General features: G+C 41.7%; 1 protein-coding gene across 1 annotated transcript in view; it reads left to right on the top strand.

Moving 5' to 3' along the window:
* Positions 1–24,985, top strand: part of CA10 (carbonic anhydrase 10) — a 537,642-nt gene that overhangs the window by 418,745 nt on the left and 93,912 nt on the right. Inside the window, exon 4 of the mRNA XM_001171455.7 lies at positions 1,384–1,569. Coding sequence (XP_001171455.1) covers positions 1,384–1,569 — 186 coding nt within the window. The remainder of the gene's footprint in view (positions 1–1,383; positions 1,570–24,985) is intronic.

Raw genomic sequence — 24,985 nt, 5'->3', positions numbered from 1 at the left:
GAAGAATTCCTGTCATTTTTGTAAACTGCACATAATCTCTAGGGGCCTAGGCTGACATGAGCTCCATGCAGTCGCTGCACCACATTGCCATTTCCACATAATGCCATTGGTCGATGTACCAGAGAAAGGTGAGTCTGGGGAATCCACTATTTCAACCTGGAAGTGACACTCGTCATGACCCCTCCCAATCCATGGCCCCTATCAGTCACATGGGCTCCATTCTACAGTAAGGTGGCAGGAAACAAAATGAGTCACTGGAATATTTGGTGAGCATTATGGTCTCTGCCACAGTGAACAACTCAAGAGCTAATCATTCACAACACCAGTGTCAGAAAGGTGGAAGAGAGGCAGGTAAAAGATAGTGCTATAGAGCATATATATGAAAACCACATCTAATGAAGGTGTCAGAAGGTACAGGAAGCCCTTCAGGAATCACTAGGGCTGAAGGCTTGGGCCAAAAAGTCAGAGTAAGCAGGAAGAAAATCCAAGTAGTTCAGCCTCCTGTAACCCAGAAACACTCCTTCCAGACTCATTCAAAGTCTCCCTAAGCTCTAGATCCTACCCCCAGAGCTAAGTCAACCCAAGAGAGTAAGAAAGTAGAGTTTCAGATGGGAATGAGTGTTCTAGAATCAATTGTTGTTGAGAAGTGCTAAGGTCACAGTCAGGAAAATGAAGCTGAACATCAAGTCCCAGCAAGAAAAGAAGGAAAAGGAATGCCAAGCAGTCATGTTAGCAGTTTGGAGGGGCTGGAGCAAGATGGAATCAGGAATAAGAAGTAAGTCTAGGAATCTATGAAATTGGAAGTTTGAGTGAATCCCTTTAGTTTAACACTTGAGGCCCACAAGCTATGAAGATTCTGTGCAATGTCTGGTTGCAGGGCAGGACACACCAGATAGGACGCTTGAGAATTCGTACCTAGGCTTTCCATCTCCCATGAGCATCTGCTTCTGGTCACTCATTTTCTCTTCCCTGTCTCATTTGGCCTTCTTAGTATCTCACCTCTTGCTAACTGCTTTCTCCAATTTCTTGCAGCTGAGATTTAGAACTCTTGCTGTATCTTTCCATTCCAAATACTTATTGTAAGAAGGACAAGTTCATCTTTTATAAAATGCAATGCATAAAATATTAGTCACAAATGATGAAAAGTCTCCTTCAAGTTCTTACCTCAAATTCCTAAGCCATCATGTGGTTTATGCCTCACAGAAATTACCATAGATCCCACATATACCCTCTGGGGCAGCTGCCACTCCCTACTCCACATGTGGATTTAGCCCATCTTCCCATCAAGAGGAAGCAAAAGGTGTTGATCCAAGCACCATGCTGGGTTTGGGGAGGCATAGAAGAAGGAGGGCCTTGCTTGACCTGTTGCTAATTGCCTTGCAGGTCAGTGGGACCATGTACAACACTGGAAGACACGTATCCCTTCGCCTGGACAAGGAGCACTTGGTCAACATATCTGGAGGGCCCATGACATACAGCCACCGGCTGGAGGAGATCCGACTACACTTTGGGAGTGAGGACAGCCAAGGATCGGAGCACCTCCTCAATGGACAGGCCTTCTCTGGGGAGGTATGTTAGTCTGTCAAAGTACTAAGGTTAAATGTCAACTTATAAGATTGGGTGCCTGTTTATGTCCAAGATGGGATAACATAACAAAGGGATTCGCTCTAATCTATGAAATGAGAAGGCCCATGCCTTCTTTCTCCATCTGTCTTTTGCAAATTGACATCGAAGTCAATAACAAGCTTCTAGTGTTTTCCAGGGAAGGCTACAATGAAACTAGCTCTTTCCTTCTGAGACAATGTTGCAGCTCTCTTGAGACTCATGTCCAGTGATATTTCTAGAGCATTATTTCAACCCCAAATCCTCACCTTATATATATATATATAATACATCTTTACTTACACCTATCTGGGCGATCAGCCTCTCACGTATCACATATGATAGCACAGATTCCATAACTTTTCTTTGGAATATAATGAGTCATATTTGCATAAAACTATAACATACTGTGAAATAAGTGTCAGGCAACTCAATAGTTTTCCTGAGTTTCTGCAAAATGGAAACGTCACTGTGTGCCACCATCAACCCAGACAGAACTCAGGCCACAGCAGAGAGCCCAACCACAGTTTCATTTATAGGACAAGAGCTACAGTTTAAACAGTTGTCATCTGTGGTGTGACACTTCACAAGTAGGGTGTAGGTAATTTGATCTGTTTTACCCCCATTATACTGGAGGGTGTTTATGAACTAGAGATCAGGGGTCCTTACATGCTAAATGCCCTGTGACTAGGTTTCTGCTTAAGAGTCCTCAATAACTGATGTTAGGAAGGCTTTGAAATTACAAAAATATGTATTGCATGTGGTGTTTTTATTTTTTTAAAGATCATGTATAAATCTGGCCTTATTTTTGGTGTGTTAAGGCCAAGCACTAAGAAACAGACCCACAATCTTAATGAGTCCAGCAGCCAGATTTTAATGTGCATCCAAAATGTGTCACTAAGAGCCTGCCTAGGCACTCAGCTAGTTACCAGGGATACAGAGATTTAAAAAAAGGGCTCCTACCACAGAGGAGCTCAAAGAGTGCTACATTCAAGTCATTAAAGTATAATGTCATGCTGTAATGGGGATGTACAAAGGCCCTGGCAAACTCAAAGGAAGAAGTGGTAAATTTTGCTTGAAGGGGTCAGGAGAAGCTTCACAGAGAAGGTGCCCCTTGAACTGGGCTGTAAAGAGAGGCAATGATGAACAATTTTAAGACCATCAGCTTTGGAGTCCAGTGACCTGAGTTTTGTAGTCTTGCTTTGATACACACTGTGTGATCTTGGGATGTTACTTGAGCCTTCTAAGGCACAGTTTAGACACCTCCATTTTAAAAATTAAGTGGGATTCCAGATGTAAAAGCACTGAAAGTACTCAATGATTGATAAACAACAATGACAAAGCAGGAAATGAGGGCTAGTGTGAGCAAAAACCCCGAGGCATGTCAGGGCAGTGTGTGCTGGAGAAGCTGCATGATTTCATCTAGCATTTTATCTGTGATCTGTTAATAATGACTCTATAAACAATAGGGTTGAGCTGTAGTATGGGTCTCCCTCCTGGATCTGTAGGGAAAAAAAATGCTAGGATTGATTAGGGATGTCTGCCAAAGGCATTGTAATGCCAGGCTCCCAAGTTGCAGATTCTGAACTAGAGTACAACAAGAAATGTAATGAAAGCAGGACAGAAAGTCACAATTTGAGCATAACTGGGTACTGCCGGTCTGAATTAGAGAATATTCAAAATTAGATGAATTCTTCCTCTTAAGTTATTTTAAGGTTTGTAATTATTTTATCTGTTGACTTACTTGCTCATTTTTTTGTTTGCTGTTATTTCTTTTTCTCCCCCATATTCTGTCATATTCCAGCACCTATCACAACACTGCTTCAGAGTAGAAATATTTGTTAAATGAATAATTGATAAAATGTAGATGTTTACTAGGCTAAAATCTTTACATTGTATTATTCTTTAGTGACACTTGTTTCTTCAGTATATGATAAGGGTGCTTTGTAACTTATACGTGAACCACAATTTTAGAGTAAATGAGTGATTCCAAAATCCTTAAGGGAAACATATAGTAATTTGATCTCTTAGTGTATGAATTTTCCTAGACCTACACCAGACCACAGGTATCAGGTGCACCAAAGAATTTGCATTTTAAAAGTTCCCAGGAGAGTCTGACGATTAGGTTTGTGAAGCACTTCCACAATGGTACATTATTATGTGTTCCCAGTGAAGAAAGCAATGAGTGAAGAAAGCATGTAAGCAGGGTTGCAAATCACAATGAACTGGGAAGCCTTGTCAAAATATTTTCCTCTCAGTCCTTCCCAAAACCAACTGAATCAGTCTCAGGATATAGGATCCAGGTTTGTACATTTGTAAAACTTTCCCCAAGAGATTTTGGTTAGCGACCACTGTGCCAATTTTAGGTGAAACTCCGCCTGAATTATCCCAGTTTTCTAAACAAAGGGGACTTAATCAACAAAATCACACTGCTAAAAAGAGGGGAAGGCACACACATTGGTAATTGTCCCCTGGAAATGGCAAGGCTGGGATGCTATCTAGACTAATGAGACTTGGAGAACAGCTTCCCAAGTAGGGTGGTCACACACACACATCCACTGCTCCAACGTAGGCTTGAGCACTGGCCTCAGCATAGGTATAATCTACCTTGCCCTGGGTAGATGCAGTCATCGTATCACATTTCTTTCCAAGCCTCTCAATGTCAGGGGTCTATAGACGAACTGGTATGGGTTTAGGTGCAAGAGACCAGAATTTCAGAGTCCCCGAAACAATGCTATATGCAAAGTAGTGCGATAAGCAGTTGACTTTTGAGATCCCATTTACGGATTTCAGCAAGCAAGAAGAGTTTGGCATCTTCTGTGTAGCATAAGGGAAGACACCTATGGCCAACGGGTGGTAGCTACAAAGAGATGGAATTCAGCTACATATGTGTTCTAACGATGAAAACGATACACTGATGAAATGAGTTTGCCTCTGAAAATTGTGACTTCGTATTACTGGAATTATTTTATTTATTTATTTATTTATTTAGAGAGAAAGGGTCTTACTCTGTTACCCAGGCTGAAGTACAGTGGTAGCACCATCACAGTTCACTGTAACCTCTAACTCCTGGGCTCAATCAATTCTTTTGTCTTGGCCCCCCCAAAGTGCTAGGATTATAGGTGTGATCCACTGCACTCAGCCCCATTACTGGAGTTATTAAGCACTGAACAGAATTTGGTGACTCCATAAAGGTGACTCACATTCGAATGAGCAGGGGAAACTGTCAGTTTTAATGTATCTTCTGATGCTGAAATTCTATACAATCCATAATTTTTTTTTTTTTTTTGAGATGGAGTCTCGCTGTGTCACCCAGGCTGAAGTGCAGTGCCATGATCTCGGTTCACTGCAACCTCCACCTCCTGGGTTCAAGCGATTCTCCTACCTCAGCCTCTCTAGTAGCTGGGATTACAGGTGTGCACCACCACACCTGGCTAATTTTTTTAAGTACAGGTGAGGTTTCACTATGTTGGCCAGGCTGGTCTTGAATTCCTGACCTCAAGTGATCTGCCCCCCTCGGCCTCCCAAAGTGCTGAGATTACAGGCGTGAGCCACTGCACCAATCCATGATTATCTTATAGAAATTTCCTTCAATTGTATTCTACTGAGGATTAGCCTCAGTAAAAGTCAACATATCTCACCCTGAAGGTTAACTTTTTAAAAAATGAATTTCAACTTTTATTATAGATTAAAGTGCACACATGCAGGTTTGTTATGTGGGTAGATTGCGCGAATCTGGTTAACTTAATTTTTATTTTGTGCTACCTTCAAAGCCAACTTTGGCCTCTATTTTTGGCTATCCTTTGAGACAACCCAAGTAGACACTTCTAGCAAGAAAGCATGTGTTTATTTTGTTGACAGTGAATAATCACATTGCCATCTGCCCTATCTATCACTGCTGATCGTGATAAGTCAATTAATGCCAGGCATTTTCCTTGGCACAGTGCAACAGTCGTTATCTGAAGTGCTATAGATTAATTGCAGTCTTGTCTAGTGAGGTTATTGTAATTGATGGTAATCATTTGCTTTGTTTTATAAAGCTGCATGGATGTATGACATAGTCAGCAACTGCATTTTTATAAAAATTACTCATGTCCTACACAGAGAACTCCTGGATTCCTTGTTGGGGGTTGGTGATAAATGAGCACATTCAGGGATTCAAATATCTCAATTTCTTTAAGAAGGAAAAATGAACTGTTTTTAATAAGTAAGACCCTTAGCTTGCTAATCATGTCTAAATGGTTAGATTAATGTCCAGTATAAAGTAGGATATTTATGAAAAGAAGAAAATACATTAGCCAGGGAAAAAATAATATTTGAAAAGAAACATGCCTTAGATTCCATTGCAGTAGTGGGGCTAGACAAGAAGAATCTTCCTGATTTGGGATACATTAGACAAGTTCATTTAAAAATCCTTCCTTAAGTTCTTCTTTTCAAGGGGGCAGAAGGGTACACTGAGAATTGTACCAGCCACTTCATGCAAGATCTATAGCCAGTTCCTCCTGTTAATTTCATCCACTCTTCACACGCTCTTGTGCTTCTGCCATGTGGTGGGCTCCGAGCTAGGCATGGGCCAGAGTGCAGCTTCTGCCCACAGATGTGTAAAGTCTATTGAGGGATGTATATTGATAATACCACATAATGTGGATTATATTTGAAGCTTATTCCAGATGGGGATTATGAAATAGCTCTCACTAGATAGCATTAAGCAAAGAATGGGTGAGCAGCTGTGCAACCTGACCTACTTGCTGCTCCCTCTGACAGCAAGGTAGAAACACCTTGACCTTGCTAGCTCTCAGCCTCTGGAATCTCTGATCCTGCTCAAAACACATCTGAGAGAGGGAAAAGTCCATAGCTGTTGCTATGGTGATATAGATAGGATGTGTTTCATTAAAAGGGGAGAATTAAAGTCATATGTAAAATATGGGGCTTTCTCTCTTGCTTTCTCTCTCTCTCTCAGTGGCTCTGAATCAGAAAAGAGAAAACAATTATCTCAGAACCAACAACTGAAACAAAACAACAGAAAATGCAGGCCTTGTCCTCTTCCAGGAATCAATTATTTGCATCCTTGAGAGGCTGGTTTCACTAAAGCAACACAAATTTGTAGGAATAAGCAACTAACATCAAATTGTCCTGAAGTGTGCTAGGGTATGAAAAGTGCTGAGGAGAACATCCTTGAGAGCCAGGGCCCCATTAGGCAATGAATGGCTTGTGAGGAGTGCTCAGGCAATGTAATTAGCACTTTGCTGCTCTGCCACGACCTCCTGGTAGAGATGCTCCATTGACACAATTGGAGATTGAGAGGAAATGAGGATTGGGATGTATAAGGACAGGTACATGGACAATACATATGGAAGTGCCACTTGTATGCCATGGTGAAGCTGCTCCCTCTACTCTGAATGCCAGCCCCATCTCCCTTCCCCCATCCACCACAGTTCCCCATCATAGCTTCCCAAGCCCCTTTCTCTCCTCCCAGACAGGAAGGTGCTGCCTCCTTTTGACTTCCAGAGGATCCTGTGTATTCATCTATTACAGGGGTTTACAAACCATACCCTGTGGACCAAGTCCAGCCTAGGAGCTAAGAATGGTTTACATTTTTAAAGGATGCTATTAAAAAGAGAGAAACTGACCAACCACATGCAGCTTGCAGAAGCCAAAATATTTACTACCTGGCCTTTTTAGCTGACCCCAATCTATTATGTTGCCCATCACTGTGGGTTTTGTAACTGTTTAATCTCACTTCTATTGGAACCATAGTCCTTTGTTGATGGGAATTTTATATTGATCATTGCTGTGTTCCCAACACCTCATACATTGTCTGGACTTGAGGATAGTCAATAAATATTTACTGAATGAGGGAATAAATGACCTTGGTAAACCTCTTAAGGACAAGACCTATTCATCTTTGCATGCCATGCACCTAGCACAGTGCCTGACATACAGTCAATGCTTAAGTGGTGTTTGTGGAATGAGTCATTTAACCACTGAATCAACAACTCAGTCAACCATTTGTATCCCAGGAGCAAAAATCTTATAGGCATTTTTTTTCCCTGAAATTCTGAAGTATGTGGCCTCCATTCACTGTACAGAAATATACAGCCCCATTTAACTTGAAGATGGAGTGTTTATATGAAGGCTACCCAAAGCATTAAATTCCATTAGAAACTGTAAAAGAGGAAGAGTGGTTCAGTTTGCAGTTACTACTAAGACATGTTCTGGAATTTCTCTGGGAAAGAAATATGCTTTGAGAAATTCAAAATGTATTTAGAAGGCACCTCACCTAGCCCTATCCCAAATGTGGTAAAGGACACAAAAGGATTGAACAATTAAGCGCTACCCTGGAGGGATGTAAGAGCCACTGGAAGGACAAGGCACAGACTTGAGTTAGTTACTGTGCAGCACAATCTAGAGCTCACCCAGTCATGCCCATAGGTGGCTGCAGAATCTCACTGCCAACACTTGGCCACTGTTCACATGCTTTGTGGTTTACCTTCATTCATTCATCCAGTTAACAAATATTGATTGTCTATTATGTGCTACAGTGAATAAAACAAATAAAAATGTCTACCTGTAAGGTGCTTATAGTCTAGCAGGGGGAGACAGATAATAAATAATAAACATAATAAATGAGTAAATTTACATGTAAATTTAGAATATGATAAATGCTATGGAGACAGAACTAGAGCAAAACAAGAGAGATCAGAGAATGAGGAGTGGAAGGAGTGAGCTACAAGTTTAAATAGTGTGGCCAGTATAGGCCTCAGTGAGAAGATGACATTTGTGAGGTTGCCAGGGAGATGTCTGGGGAAGGACATTCCAGGCAGAGGCAATCGCCAGTACCATGATTTTGAAGTGGGAGGGAGCTGTGAGCATGCAAGGAAGAGCGGAAGCAGCATGAGCACATGTGTGAGTGATGGGGAAGGAGGTCGGAGAGGTCAGAGCAGGGCCAGAGGCTGCTGCAGACCACGTGGGTCCTCTCTATGTGCACTTTGTATGGACTTTGGTTTTTACTCTGAATAAATTCCAAAGCACAGAGACAGAAATTCTCCCATTTGATCATAAACCTCAAGGCGGTTGCTCTCAATGTTACCACCTTCTTGGGGAAACAAAGGCCCAACACCATCCAGGCAATAAATAACCAAGATTGGACTTAGTTCGGGTCTTCTGATTCGTAACACTGCCTAATATAGCCCACAATTTATCCATAAACCCAATACGAATGATTACTCATCTGCTCTGGGCCCTAGCTTGGTAGGGAAATTCAAAGACTGATAGGCCATAGTGCCTGCCTGTAAGGAGCCTACAGTATAGTAGAGGATCCTGTCTTTCCAATCAGACTGTTAACTCCCTACAGTCACAGAGTATGTTGTAGTTTTTAAATATCTCCCCATACACAAAATGGGCACTGGGTACATATTGCTGAGTAGAAGTTAAATGAGTAAATGAAGATAATTTAAGAATGTAGCTTTCAAAGTACCTAAATTATACCCAATATATCATGAATTAAATTGTGTAGTCATAATGGCAAACCTAATAAAGTTGTCAATATTAACAGAGGTTCTAGAATTTTTTATGTTAAATTATTCACAAATACAAGGTAAGTAAATTCGGAGTACCTGGGAGAAATAATGGAACAATTGAGAACCTGTGTACCAGAAAAATTCATGTAGATTCCTCATTTCAGCCCTGGAATTACTCCTAGGATCAGACTAAGGAGCTTTGCCAATGCTAGACATCAAATTTCTAGATTCTAAGAGCCAGTCCCACCAGAGTGAGCAAACTGGCCTTCAAGAAGCAAAGCAAACAGAGGCAGAAGCTCAGATGGTGGTAGGGCACATTACAGCAATACCAGCAAGCATATGATGACTCTGATCTAAGGAGAGGAAGTTCTCCCTCTGGACATTTTTATAATTACTTCTGGGAAAGCACAGCCCAATCAAGTCAGCAGTTCCTGAATTGCCAGTATTGGATAGTCACTAGAGCAGCCTAAGAGAGAGGGCATTGCATTAGAAGACAGCGTCCTGCGGTCAACTCATTATCCCATTGACTCCAGCCTAATCTGCATCATAACTCTGGCCTGGACCCCCAGGATGGCATATGACAGCCACCATCCTCCTCCACTTGACTCTGATCTCCCTGCTGATGCTTCATCGGAAGAAAGGAGGAAGGTGTTACATTACAAAAGACAATATTAAAGACAGGCATTAACTGGAATTTGATCAGGGTTCTGCCTCAGACCTGTCACCATGGAGACCATGGCTATTATCATTTTACAAGTGTTGAATGAGGCCTTCGTTTATTTAGTAACCAATGACACTGCAGTTACAGGCATGAGTACCGCTCACAACACTTCCATGAACTAGCTGTGTTTTTTAACTCATTTCCAACGCTGCAGGAATAAAATCAATTTGAAAAAGAGGTGTTAAATAAGAATGACCTATATTCGTTGGGACTCTGATACTATCAATGGCCAATGAAAATTTGTAGAGGTTCCACGAAAGGTCACATCTCTCACTTCCAGACATAGACCTGGACTTGGAAAGGACAAGTCTACTCCAAGTGTCCATCTAAAGTGACAGTGTCAGAGGAGGAACTTTTGAGGCCATCTCTTCCAGCATACCCCCTGTGTGTACAAAGGAAAAATCAAATGCCAGAAAGGGCAAGAGACCTGCCCAAGGTCACAGAGATTTAGCGGCAGAATTAGGACCAGAACCCAAGTTTCCTGACTCTTAATTGGGGATTTTTAACTTTTTAAATAAAATTTAGAATTCTGTCAAATCCCAAGATTCAAAAAACCTTCTTAGGTCACCTGGTTTAGTCACCTCATAGAGCAAATAGAGCCTGAGAATCAGATTTCCTGCATTTGTGAGCACAGCCCCATCGCAAGGGCATCTATAGAGTCAGCCTCAAAACAGCAAAGACATTGGGAGATTATTTCACAAAACATAAGCCATGATGAGCATCCACAAGGAAGTGGATCTAGAAATCACCAAATCACCCCTGAGAAAAGACCACCAATGTGAGAGCGAGCCATAATAGTGCCTGATTGAGATAAATGTGAGAATTAAAGATTGGAAGACTAAAATATAGTGTCTTAAATGTTCTTCCTTGGTCTCAATATGAAAAGGCAATCATACTATTGCATTAAGAACCTAAGAACAGAAGCAATGCTTTTGTGCAGTTTAAATCTCCCCCGCCCACATTCCCCAATAACCCTCCAGAACAGTTCAGTAATATTAAATATAAGTAATCCAGATAATATTGCTAAATTAAATCATTCGATGTCTAGCTGCTCCGTGGATGTGCTGCTCTACAATTCAAAATAAGGCCATTTAAAACCACCGGATTCATTTGCACTGACATATCGATAAACTTTTGCTGAAACAAAGCTAATCATTTCAATGGTGCCAACTTAATTGCTCGCCAGTTGACAGATAATAAACAGACCTGAGGATTAAAATATGAACTAATTACTGTACTCAATTCCATTTACTTGATTTCATGTTCCATTAATTTTTTGCATCATTTCTGGTGGAAGCCTTAGATTTATGGTTGCCCCAAATGAATTATGCCACTTAGTTGCCTGTGCCATGCTCATATTCAGAATTGGTTGGAAAGGGCAGAATTCTGGGCAGTAAATATTTAGCCGAAGCAGCCTAGGATATAGTAAGTGAAGGTGATTATCCATTCCCAAATACCAGCCACAGTCAGCCTCTATAAATCTATCCCCATCTCTGCAGTAAAAGGGCAACAGTAGGGTTACTCTCATGATTATTCATCGGATCTGCTGGTGAGAGGCACACTCCAAGAGCAATGGTTGGCTTGGCCTGGAAGGGGGGCTGTAGGGAAGCAGGGACAAACACACTAAGGGAAGGACAATGGCCTAAGAGTTGGACACTTGGGCCACCAGACAGAAGGCAACATTTTGACTTAGAAGATCTGACTTCAGCACTCCTCTCTGCCACTTACTAGCTGTGTGATCTTGGAAAAGGCAGAATTCAGTAAACTGCTTTGCCTTTTTGAGTCTTTTAAACTGGGAGATGGAGCTAATTATGCTGGTTCTATATATATATTATAGGGTAATTGTGCAATGCAAAGAAAACTCTTCTGTGATAGGGCTTTTTAAGCCATAAAGTGCTGTACAAGTCAGTTATTGGCTAGCCAATAACTAAGTTCTAAGGTTCACCTTAGAATTCATCTAGCCCAAACTGAAGATAAGATACATTAGCATAACCACGGTGAACTAAAATGACTTCTACCATCAGCTGTAATTTATTGAGCATGTACTGTGTCTCAGGCATTGTGCTTAGGGCCTTATCACACCCAGTCCTCACAATAAGCTTTTGAGCTAGCACTTATTAGCACCATTTTATATTCAAGGAACAGAAACCTCGAGAGGTTAAAGAACCTGCTTTCAGTTGCATGGTTGGTCCAGGGAAGAGAACCCAGGTCTCTGACTCCAGCTATGCACTGAGTGACCTTAGACAGTCACCTTACCTCTCTGGCTCTGCCACTAAGTAGCTGCTTGATCCTGGGTAAGTCCATTCTTCTAATCATAAGTGCCTGATTGTGTTACCTGAGATGATCTTCCAGTTCCTCTCAATTCTGCATCAGCCTTAAGAACAGTCTGCACTGTTTCTAGCTGTAAAGTGAGACAGGAGCCTATTTCTCCAAGTAGTACAGCAGCGGTGTGAAATATGACACAGCATCATTCTGTGTTCCTGCGGAGGACCTTCATTCACCTTCCCCTCCCAGATGGACAGCTACTGGGAAGTTACAGTTCCCAGATGGAAGCTACTGTACATGCAGATGTACAGTTACATTTTTTCTCTCTTCTTTATAACAAGCAAGGCATTGTATGTGTGTAAATTTGTGTATAAACACATCTATTTGCCTCTGCAAAGCACAAGAAACCATATTCCTTAGTCTCAGAGGTAGCTTGGGTGAATTCGTCATCTTGCTTTGGATCTATTTGCTGAGCTAGAAATTTCTGGACTCAGCCTTGGAAATGAATCCTGCAGGAGCTATTTGGCAAAATGAGCTTAGCCAGGAGGTTTTAAATCACACTCCCAGCCAGGAAAAAGGGGAAGGCCCAGGGGCCACCAGATATCTGCATCAGGACTTAGCATCCTGGCACCAGTTTTTCAAATCAAGTAATTGTGTCTGCTTTGGGAAAGACTAATTGTGTGTGGACTCAAATGGTCATCCCGGAACAGCTGCTGTTTCTGTAAAGTCCTCTGTGGGGGTCAAGCATTTTCTACCTGTTGCAGCTGCCTCTCTAGGGCTAATGTGTTCCCATGACCCAGGTTAAGGGCCATGACCTACTTGCATGAGCAGCTGTTAATTGTGGAAGTGAAAATTGATGGAATTATTATTCCTGTGTTTGAATCCTGGCTCTATCAGCTGTGACCCTAGGCAATTTATTCAACCTCCTTGTGCCCCAATTTCCTCATTAATGGGACAAATATGAGTGATGTCCATTCTACAGGGTGGTTTCCCCCAGTTTTGTTGAGGTATAGTTTGCATACAAAAAAAATTTAAGAATTTAAACTGTACAATATGATGCTTTTTCACAAATACAAAGTTGTGTAACCATGACCAAAATGGTCTAGAACGCTTCCATCAACCCAAAAAGTTTCTGTGTTCTTCTGTAGTCCTTCCCTCCTACCCTAGCCCCTGGCAATCACTGATCTGCAATCACTAGAGTTTTGCCTTTCCTGGATTTCAATCCGTGGACTTATACGGTATAGTCTTTTTTTTTTTTTACTTTGTTTTTTAAGTTATACAGTAGAATTAACTTTTTTATTTTGGCATAAAGTTCTCTGAAGTTTAACAGGTATATAGATTTGGATGACCATCAGCACAATCAGGAGACAGAACAGTTTCACTTTGCAGAGTAGTTTTATGGATTAAGGGGATCAATGTATAAAAAGTGCTCAGAATAGTTGTTTGCACAGAATGAGTGCTCAAAAATGGTTGTTTTTTATTAGCAATGGCATGCTTCTTCAAGCTGCATCATCTGTGGTTCACATTTGTTTCAAATAATTTCAACTTTTATTTTAGATTCGGGGTGGGGGGTACATGTTCATGTTTGTTGCTTGGGTATGTCTCGCGATGCTGAGGTTTGGGATACAGATGATCCCATCACCCAGGTACTGAGCATAGTACCCATCAGTCAGTTCTTCAACGCTTGCTTCCCTCTCTCCCTGCCCCTCCAGTAGTCCTCGGTGTCTGTCGGTGCCATTGAGTACCCAACGTTTAGCTCCCACTTATGAGTGAGAACAGGCAGTATTTGATTTTCTGTTCCTACATTAATTCACTTAGGATAATGGCCTCCAGCTGCATCCATGTTACTGCAAAAGACATGATTCTGTTCTTTTTTATGGCTGTGTAATATTCCACATTGCATATATACAGGGTCAGCATTTCTATCCTCCATCCATATCTAACAAGAATCCAGAGTAGCACCCATGCAGAAAGTGAAATTCTTAAAAATTACATGAACAGTTGTGAGTTGGTTCCTGAAACCCTTATTCTAAGAAGATGGGTCAAGGGCCCTTCTAATGCTGTTTTCTTATCAGTGTCAAGGCATCCTGCTGTAAGGCTGCCAGGAGAAAAAGCCTCCTCCTTCTTTCCCTTTTGCCTTCCTCCATGAGATGACACAGCATTCCTCCCCTCCAGAGGATGCAGCCTCCACCAGAGAACTGAGCCTGCTGGTGTGTTGATCTTGGACTCCCCATCCTCCAGAATGGTGAAAAATAAATTTCTGCTCTTTATAAATTACCCCATCTCAGATATTCTGATGAATGGACTAAGACACTCACTCAGGCCTGCAGAAGACAGTCAAGCCCCTACTAACCACACTTAATTGTGGAGAAAACCCATCAGCTTGAGGTCCTGCAAGGAAGCGCCCTCCCGTTCCTGGCCTCCAGGTGGTGCCCTTCCCTGCCCCCAGATGGCAGTTTATTATTGCAAAGAAGACCCGCAAATAGAATATTCCTCATTCCTTGTGAGTTTGAAGCAAAGCCCTGAGCTGTCTAAATAGGATGATCACCTGCCCTGCCTTGCCCGAACAGTCCAGTTTGACACCAGTTAAGTCCTGGTATAACTGTAATATTATAGCACATCCTTTCACCTTCAAAAGTCCTCCAGTTTGCACAATGAATCGTATGCTCACCCTACGACTAGGTGACCTTTGGCAAGCCACTTAATCTCTCTAGATCTCTTTTCCTTCATCCAGAAATGAAAGGACTAGAGTAGCTCTTCCAGCACCAAGAGGCCTATGGAAGTAAAATCTTCTTGCACAAGTTTGCCATCACGTATAAACCATTGATTAAGGAGTCATGATGCTATCTTGAGAGTCAGAAACATTGATGTGTAATAAATTATTTGTGTTACATTGGAGCCCCCCCCCACCAAAGACTGAGTAGACACTTTGTAACCACCCTCATACCTCCTTTAAGGTAAAATCTTGGGAAATTAAGTCATTTGATGAAAAAGTAAAGCTCAGATTGTTCTGCTCACTTGGATGTGTGACCTTTTCTTGTTATGATGCTTGAAATATTGAACCTCCTGCTCCTGCCACTACCATACTAGTAGCTTGCACACACACACACCCCATCACACCTCAGTCATTTTGCACCTCCCAGGTAAAACGCCCCTGTGGTTAATAAGGTATTTTACTAGAAACTCTAGGTTCCCCTTGAACCATTTTACTTCGTATAATTAATTACAAGTTAAATGATTTCTCTGCATTGAGCACCCCTAGGAAGCAACCCCAGGAATTTATCAGCATCATCTACTTAGGTTTTGTTTCAATTCTGGTCTTTAGAGAGCCGAAACAGCAAGAAGATTCTGTCACCTCCAACTCCTCCGTGAATCCTATTGGTGTCGGCATTTAGCCTCCTTTGCCATCAGACAAAAGAGAGAATGTTTCTGCTCCAAAAAGCAGTTGCAAGCTTTGCTTTTAAAACCTCAGGGGCATCCAAACATTCAATCCTACAAGGCTCTAGTGCCGCTTCTGGAGTATTCATTTAGCTTGATTTACATTATTTTAATTTTCTTAGGGGTGTCTTTACTAGCTGGAGCGTGATATGTCCCCCTTAATTAAAGAACAAGTTGATTCCAAAGCACTCAAAGCAAGCCCCTTTCAAACCCTGTCTCGCTTGTCACTTTCTCCTGCTGTTCCCTGTCTTCTGAGTGCTTTTCAGCTTCCCAGCCTCCCTGCCTTCTCAAACTGGAAACGAGACGGAACAACAGTGAGGCGAAGCGTGGCTTTCAATGGAGCCAGCCAGCCCTTGGCTTTAATTCATCTAATTCCCTGGAGCGTATGGCAATTTGGGGAGGACCAGGTAGTGTTATCGCTATCTCATAGAAAAGCTATATCAAGTTAGTAAAATTCAACAAAAATTCATATAACTAAGCCAGGAACTGTGCTAGGTTAGGGCTGCACCCAAGAACAAATCCTGCCACTGTCCTCTGGGGGCTCTAGTTCTTGACGGCATCTTAGGTAAAGTGCTTTGGGGGGCAAGTAACAGAAACGCACTGAAATGGGGTTAAGCTAAAAGGGGGATTTACTACAAGACCTTTGGGATATGTCATAGAACTCAAGGGTAACTGGACAAATGAAGGAACTGGAAGCCAAAACTGAAACAAGGTTATAAGCCAGGGACTCACTCCTACTCCATTGCCCATCTCTGCATGACGGCCTTATTCTCAATTCTCCCCATGAGCTGTCTTTTTTTTATTTTTTATTCTCTGTGTATATAGAGGGCAGAAATGGTCGCACTTCAGCTCCCAAGTTTATGTTCCTTTGGCGCAAGACCTTCTTGTACTGACTAGCTGGCTGGCTCTTTATCCCAATTCCACATTCTCCATAGAAGAAATTTGGTTTTCCCCGAGAGGATCTGATGTCCTCTCTGACCCAATCAGCTATCCATGTGGGATGAGGTAGATAAATAGGTCTTGGTTACCTGCCTGTATGGTGGGGAGAACAGTTATCTGGTGAAGGCAGACACTGTCGGTTATGCAGACACCCTAAAAGATGTCTGCCACAGTGGGAAGATAGACAGTTCTATTCAGATCAGCCTGACAAAATTCACAAGCTCAAGTGCTGTTGACACATCCGACTCAAATTAGGGAGATGGAGAAGGCTTTCTGACATAAGCCGGATCTTGAAAGAGAAGCATGAACATAACTGAAATAGGATAAAAGCATCCCAGACAAACAGGAGTGTCACCCATTAATAGAAAGAATAACTATAAGCAATCCATAATGTACACTCAAAGAATTTAGCATCTTGTAATTGAGTGTCACAACAGTCTTCCTCATCACAGGGACTCAGTGGCACATCACAGCCATGTGACTCATCTTCCTGGCTGCTAACATTGTTCTCCCTCTCCTTCGTTTCTGCCAGTCAATGTAAAAATCACAGGGTGGGCTCAGATGAGTTGCTCAGGCGTTAGCATTAGCTTCAAGCAAGCACATTTGAATGACAGCTCTACCACCTACTGTGTGCCTTCTGATAAGTTATCTAGGCTCTTCCTGAGTGAGAAGAATGGTAATAATAATAATAAATAATAATAATGATGTCAACCTCAAAGGGCTGTTGTTGGGATAAAATGAGTTAGTATGAGATAACCTTAGCACTGGATCTGGCACAGAGTGCTAGCACTTTGGGAGGCTGAGGCAGGCAAATCACTTGAGGCCAGGAGTTCGAGACCAGCCTGGCCAACATGTTGAAACCCTGTCTCTACTAAAAATACAATTAGCCCGGTGTGGTGGTGGGTGTCTGTAATCCCAGCTACTCGGGAGGCTGAGGCACAAGAATTGCTTGAATCCAGGAGGTGGAGGTTGTAACAAGCCAAGATCTTGCCACCATACTCCAGCCTGGGCAACAGAGTGAGACCCTGTCTCAAAATAAATAAATAAATAAATCTTTTTTTTTTTTTTTTTTTTTTTTTTTTTTACCAGCCCCTTTCCTCTGTGTCTTTTCCAGTAGTAGGCTGATGAGATGTCATAGATTTTAAAAATGCGGACTTTAGGTATGTGGTCTAACATAGGGACAGAATAGTTAAAACAAGGACTCCCCCCACCACCAAAGGAAGTTTTCTAACATAATTGTCCATCAGATATGTCCTCATCTCTTGTCTCCCTGTCAGTTTCTAGAACTCAGAGCAAAAAGAATTGTTTATATTGTTCCAGATTACTCATTGACCAGAATCCATTTCCCTTTCTTTTTTTCTTGAGACGGAGTCTCGTCCTGTCGCCAGGCTGGAGTGCAGTGGTACAATCTCAGCTCACTGCAACCTCCACCTCCCGGGTTCAAGTGATTCTCCTGCCTCAGCCTCCAGAGTAGCTGAAACTACAGGCACGTGCCACCATGCCCAGCTAATTTTTGTATTTTTAGTAGAGATGGGGTTTCACCATGTTGGCCACGATGGTCTCCATCTCTTGACCTCATGATCTACCCACCTTGGCCTCCCAAAGTGCTGGGGTTACAGGCATAAGCCACTGTGCCTGGCCCCATTTCCCTTTCTTGATATGGAGCCTGTTAGGTGTGCACCGTCATGTTCAGCCAATCTTCCTAGCTCCCTGTCATCCACACCCAGTCAGGGACCGTCTTATCCGGGCAAAGGAGATTGGTCTATAACAACTGTATTTAGTATCGGTCCTTTCCAAGGTACTAAAACAACCCAAGCACTTTTTTTTTTTTTTATCCCTGTGTTGACTTATCTTTTTAACAGTCCCAGATGTAGGACACTTTCCAAAAACCTTTTGAATATTTAAGTCTGAGATATCCCCACTGGGATAGTTTTCCCATTATTAATGTTTTGAAAAATGTCAACAGGTTAGAAACACATAGCTTTCTTGCACAGAGGCTAAGCTTCATCAACATTGCAGGCTATATTATTTAATTTTTGTGCTCATTTTAATTAAAAGTTTAGTTACAGTGGACCTTTAATGTGGAAGATGCATTTTTTTCATACTGGCATGCATTTGATTTCTTTTCTAAAGGAAAAAGAATGTTTGCTTGAGTTCAGAGCTGGGGTCAGGGTTTAATTTACAAAACCACCACTTTCTTAACTATAGCATGATCGCTTTATTGCAAAACACATGTTAATTCCTTTAACCTCCCTTAAGTCCCTGTTGATTTTCTGGCCAGATTTACAAAACATTTCTATGAGGAAATAATACCCAAAAAGTGTAGAAAAGGAATCCAACTAAGGAAAATAGATTCCTACATTACAGTCTGACCAGTGTCTCTGATGCCTTCCTCATCAAAGAAACAGAAGAATGACTAATCCAAAATAATGAATAATCCAAAACTCTGTATAATGAATAATATTAATTCCTCACAGATACCTATTTGAGTTCCTACTGTGTGAATTATTTTGCCAATCTCTAGGTTCAATTATGAGTAATTCATAATTCTTGCCCTCAGGGAGCTTCCATTCTAGTAAGGAGATATTTACAGTCTTTCTTTGCTGATATTGTGCTAGGAGAAGGCACTGTCTACAATAGGAGTCCTCCACACTGGAGCCACTGCTAGAGGATTGTGGGTACATCCAGATTGCTTAGACTTGACTCTTGGCTCTGCTCCTGGTACTAGCCTTAGGAAAGTTATTTACCACTCCCTGCCTCAGTTTACTCATCTGTAAAATGAGAATTATTGTGGTACTAACTTAGGCCTCACTGATGCATTTTCTATGCTGATTCATTGGCCATTTAGGAGAGATTCCTATTCAAGACTTATTTCCCTTTATCTGACCACGTGGATTGACTTGCCTTTTATTTTCTCTGAAAAGAAATGCAACCTCAATATCCACATCCACCTCATTAGAGAAAGCAGAGATGTATGAGGTTTAGTAGAAACTATATGATATCATACAACTCATGCCAGCTGGTAGGAGGCATGATGCATATGCCTCTTTAGTCACCAGCAAATGAAGAGGGAGCAGAAGAATTTGCTAATACCTGAAATTTAGGCAGTGTCTAAAGCATGGAGCAAAGGAATTGATTGCTTGTCAACTTGGCAGTGATAACTGTCAGAAAAAAACAACCTTAAGGAGATGGGTGCTAAAGAGTCACAGTTGCCTATTGGCTTTTCAAGTATGCCCAGTTAGCTTAAGAAAGTTTCCAAGCCCATATGAAAAGTCCATATGCAGTGGGCTTCCCTCTAACCCACGTGCCAATACTTCTAGGGACTGGGGCACCTACTCACTCATTGTGTGTTTGTGTGTGTGCATGTGTGTGTGGTGATACACACACACACACAAAAAAAAGTTTAAGCATCTGAAAAGATGACATTGAATAAAACCTTAGAGAAGTGAGGGAGATGACCATGAGGGTAAAAAGGAGAACAGTTTCTCCATAAGGAGCTGCCAGCGCCAAGGCCTAAGTGTGGAGTGTGCTTGGTGTGTTTGAGGAATAGCAAGGTGGTCAGTGGGGCTAGAGGTCAAATGGGGGACAGATTGTGCAGATTGTGTGGGCCAGTGTTGGAACTGTGGCTTTACCTCTGGTGGAACGGGAGTCACTGGAGGGTTTTGAAAAGGGGAGAGGCATGGTCTGATCATGCCAAGTTTGCTCCTGCACTGGAAGCTGTTCCCTCTCTCTAGCATGCTCCTCCCCCTGGTCTTTTCATGGCCAACTCCTTATTATTTGGATATCAGCTGAAACTGTCCCTAACCACCCAGTCACTCACAATCACATCACTTAGTTTTGATTCTCTGCTCAAAACTGATCATTCATTGATAATTTTTCATGTTTATTTACTCCATTATTTTCTATCTCCTTTTACTTAAAAGCAAGCTCTGCTAATTCCCCTCCTCTTCAGTGTGGTGGGCAGGACTTAGTAACTTCCTTCCAAAGAAAAGCAAATGGAAAATAATATCTTCACAGAGAAGGAACCTGGCAGACACCACCTGGGCCAAGTGATCAAAGCTAACTGCACCAGGGACGTCTTGTGGATATTGGGTACCTCTGATGCGAAGAGAAGGGCACTTTCCCCTGTGATATGTATCCAAAAATCCATAAGCCCAGAATAATTGTAAGAGAGCATCAGACAAACATAAACTGAGGGACATTCTACAAAATATCTGATAAGTACCCGTCAAAAGTGTGAAGATCGTGAAAAGCAAGGAAAGACTGAGGATCTATCACAGATTGGAGGAGACTGAATAGAGATGACAACTAATTGTATGTGAGATCCTGGATTATATCCTGCAACAGAAAAAGGACAGTAGTAGAAAAAGTAGTAGAAACTGAATATAGTCTCTAATTTAGTTCATAGTGTTGTGCCAATGTTAACTTCTTAGTTTCAATAAAAAAAAAAAATGTTAAGGGAAGATGGATGAAAGTTATATGCAAACTTCCTGTACTATCTTAACTCTTCTACAGATCAAAATTATTTCAAAATAAAAAGTATTTAAAGGTCTGGCACAGTGGCTTACACCTATAATCCCAGAAATTTTGGAGGCTAAGGCAGGGATCACTTGAGCCCAGGAGTTCAAGACCAGCCTAGGTAACATAGCAAGACCTTGTCTCTACCAAACAACAACAACAAAAAATTAGCTGGGTGTGGTGGCATGCACCTGTAGTCTCAGCTACTCAAGGGACTGAGGTGGGAAGATTGCTTGAGTCCAAGTGTTCAAGGCTGCAGTGAGCTATGATCATGCCACTGCACTCCAGTGTAGGTGACAGTGAGACCCTGTCCTTAAAAAAATTTTTTTAAGTCTTTAAAAAAAAAAAGTTCTTCAAAAGTCTTTTATTTTTAAAAAAGAAACTTCTGCAATAACAGGGGCATCGTCTGTCTTTTTTCACTGCTGTGTTCCTAATGTTTAGAATCATAATAGGCACTCAATAAATATTTGATAAATACATAGGATGGACATGAAGTAAAATCAGTGATAGCATCTTTAAAAAAATTAATGAAGCATTTAAAGTGCTTTATCAAACTCAAAGTACTTTGCAAGTTGCTATTTACAAATATAAGGAAATATCATTATTATCCTATTTTGATTTTTAGAATAGGAGAAGGACTGCCCACTTCCTGAGGCATAGCTGTAAAAAGTGACAGCCGGGGACCCACATGAGCCACTGTATGTGATCAAGGCATTTCTGGGCATCACTGACATGCAGCCATCTCTGTTCATAAAGATCTTCTGAATCAAAGGCTCTGAGACAAAAGAAACTTCATTTTAAAGTAAAAAAAAAATCATCTTGGTGACATCTCATTAATCTGGGTTCATTAAAAATGTGTGGGATACCCCTCCTACTCCACAGGTGATTATTACTCTGAAAACACTCATCAGAGATGGCGGGAAGACCTTTCCTCCTGAAGAATTAAAAGTGAAAGCAGGAGATTACATCCTCTCCACTCCCTTCCTCCTCACCCCCCACAAATGCCAACTGCTCTGTGAAAGGTGTCCTCAGAAGGCTCTGGTAGGAGATAGTCCATTGCTGAGGAGTCTCCACTTTTGAAAATACAAACTTGCCTCCCCCAAGATGGTGTGGAGGCAACAGGGAGAGAGATGAAGAGGTTTAGCAAATAGCTGAAGAGTGGGTGGCATTGAGACAAGGCTGCAATTGACATGCATCACACACCCATGATATCCATCTATCCAGCGGCCTACAACAAACAGGGAAGCAGCTGATGAAACCAGCAGGCCACTACCTGAGAATCAGAAGACCTGCGTTCTGATCCCACCTGTGCCACCAAATGATTTCATTAAAGTTCATTTCCCCTTTCTGAGCCTCTTATTTGTCAAATGAGGGCAGTTCTCTGAAAAATCTCTAAAGTCTTTTTCTGGCTCATTCTAGATACATGTTAAATATTTTTAAGTACTCCGTTCTATGCTTGTCATAGTAGGGGAACAGAATATATATAGAATATGCTCTGTGCTTTCCAAAGGCTACCAGTATAGTTAAGGGAAAAAAAATAGATATCCATTGGAGAGTTAAGTAACAACACAAGGCCTAGTTGATTAAGTATAGACAGATAATGCTACAGATTTTTTTATATATATTTTAAAAATTTTCAACTGGCAAATTTAAAATGTATTTATTTTTGGTGTATAACATGTTTTGAAATATGCGTATTTTGTGGATGGGTTAAATCAGGCTAATTAACACGTACATCATCTTGCATACTTATCGTTTTCTTGTGGTGAGAATACTTAAAAATCTACTCGCTCAGCAATTTTGAAGTATACAATGCAGTATGTTGTTATTAACTACAGTCACTGTGTTGTACAATAGATCTCTTGAACTTATTCCTCCTATCTAAACTGAAATTTTGAATCCTTTGACCAACATCAGGATTATTTTAAAAGGAGAGCAAGGGGTTACCCGGAATAGTGTAGATCAGCCTCTCAGAGAAAGTGGGACTCATGCTGGACTTAAAGGAGGCATCACATTTACATAAACAGAGAATGAGTATTTCCCAGTTGCTTCTCTGAAAACCACGTTTATCCAGGCCTTTGCATAGGCATTCATCTGCCCAGAACGCTCCATCCTCCTGCCCTGTTTGCCTATCAAATCCTACTTCTCTTTCAAGATTCAGTTTAAATGTGCACCTGAGCTATGAAGACTTCTCCAACCCCACCAGCATCACTACTTTCACTCCCCGACAGGGTGAATGACTCTTTGGGGCTCTGGCAGAATGTGTAAATGTGTTCTCATTACACTTCACATTTTTTTGTACCTAGAGGGTCTTCCCACCCCCAAGACAGTTCAGGGTTCCTGTCTCGCTTAGAACACAGTGTCCAGCATAGAGTAGGCACTCAATAAATAATGAATGCACAAGTGCACACATATATGTATAAAGAGCAAGCCCAGAGCCCATTACAGCTGACTGTGAACATCTGCCTTCTACTCAAGCCTGAGAAACAAGCATGTGGGATGGGTGCAGAGAAAGGGCAGAGAAATCTCAAGAGAAAAAGGGTCTCTCTCAGTGAGCTGACACCGCGCCCCCCCCCCCCCACCCAGGATGCTGGAGAAGGAGAGAGAAACCAAAAATCATTCTTTATCAATCAGCCAGCAAGTGGCCACTGGGTACCTCCCTTTGCCCTCTCCCACATCCTAGGGATGTGTGGAGACACCCAAGAGGGCTGCACTGCTGGCCCTGCCACAGAGAGGGTTACTGGGAAAGCTTTCCTTGCCTTGTTGATATGCTGGGCCACTAGTGGTACACACTTCCCTCCCTGAAAAGTAAGTGGCTCACGCTGATGTAACCTTGACATTCAGTGAAACTAAAAAAGAGGAAGGTGTGCATTCTATTAAAGTTCAAGCCGACAGCAATGAGAAAACCAAGAAACCAAGCCAACTTACTGGTCCTTTCTCATATGGGTTATTCAAAAGCTATTTTCAAAGGGGCTCCGGCCCACTCATCAATCCTTGGCCTGTCCAGGTGCAAATAAAGAGAAGCACACCAGCTGGTCACAGCAATGTGTGTCCTGTCCTATGCAGAAGCCACTGAGATCTCTGCATGGAGCAGGGGCTTTGAAATCAGATTCCAGTCCTGTCGTTTACTGATTGTGTGGCCTTAGACTTCACCTCTTCGAGTCTCAGGCTGACTATTTGTGAAATGGGATATAATTCCCTTTTTGCTGGCTCATTATAAGGAATGCATATGGTGACTGTTGAGGACCATAAAACTGCTCCTACCAGAGCTGGCTCCTTGTAGGCACTCAACAGTGAAAACTGTTATCACTACATTAGTTATTACTATGCCCTTTATCTTCAGGTATTTACTGAGCGGCCAGTAGACTCACACCAATGTGCTGCGCCCTGGGAAACACAAAGATATTTAAGAGGGGAATTTCATGGAAGGAATGGAATTTTCCCTGGGTCTTCAGGGATAGGCATGGTTTAGTTTCATTCTCAAGTCAGGAAGAGAAATACTCTCTTTTACATTGTATTTTCAGTTGCAAACCTTCATCTCTTTAGAGAGCAGGTAATTGTTTTTCCACATTGCACAGATATCATAATGATATTCTGAGAAAACAAAATTTAAGAAAAGGAATAATTTACCCACCGTTTTCCACCCCAACAAATCAAAGCTACTTTTGATTTCTGAAGTTCAGAGTGAGTGCAGTTTAATTAAGCAAAGACAGAGTGAGGAATAACTTTTCATTCAGAAGTGGTTGGGCCTCTTTTACCTCATCCAAAGCATGGAAATTCTAGCCCATCTTATACTTTTGTTGGCAACTGCCGGTGTTTATAGTGAGCCCATTCTGAACATTCAGGTTATTTGAAAGTGCATATCCCAACTAGACCCTCCTAAGCACATATATGGAAAAGTTTCCTTAAGTAGAAAATAAGCAGGCAGAACCAAATAGCCTCAATACATCTCCCAACCAAGGAATGTCACTTATTTTGGCAA

The sequence above is a fragment of the Pan troglodytes genome, chromosome 19 (genome assembly GCF_028858775.2).
Source record: "Pan troglodytes isolate AG18354 chromosome 19, NHGRI_mPanTro3-v2.0_pri, whole genome shotgun sequence".
NCBI classification, from domain to species: domain Eukaryota; kingdom Metazoa; phylum Chordata; class Mammalia; order Primates; family Hominidae; genus Pan; species Pan troglodytes.
This window is presented reverse-complemented; position numbering and strand designations above follow the sequence as displayed.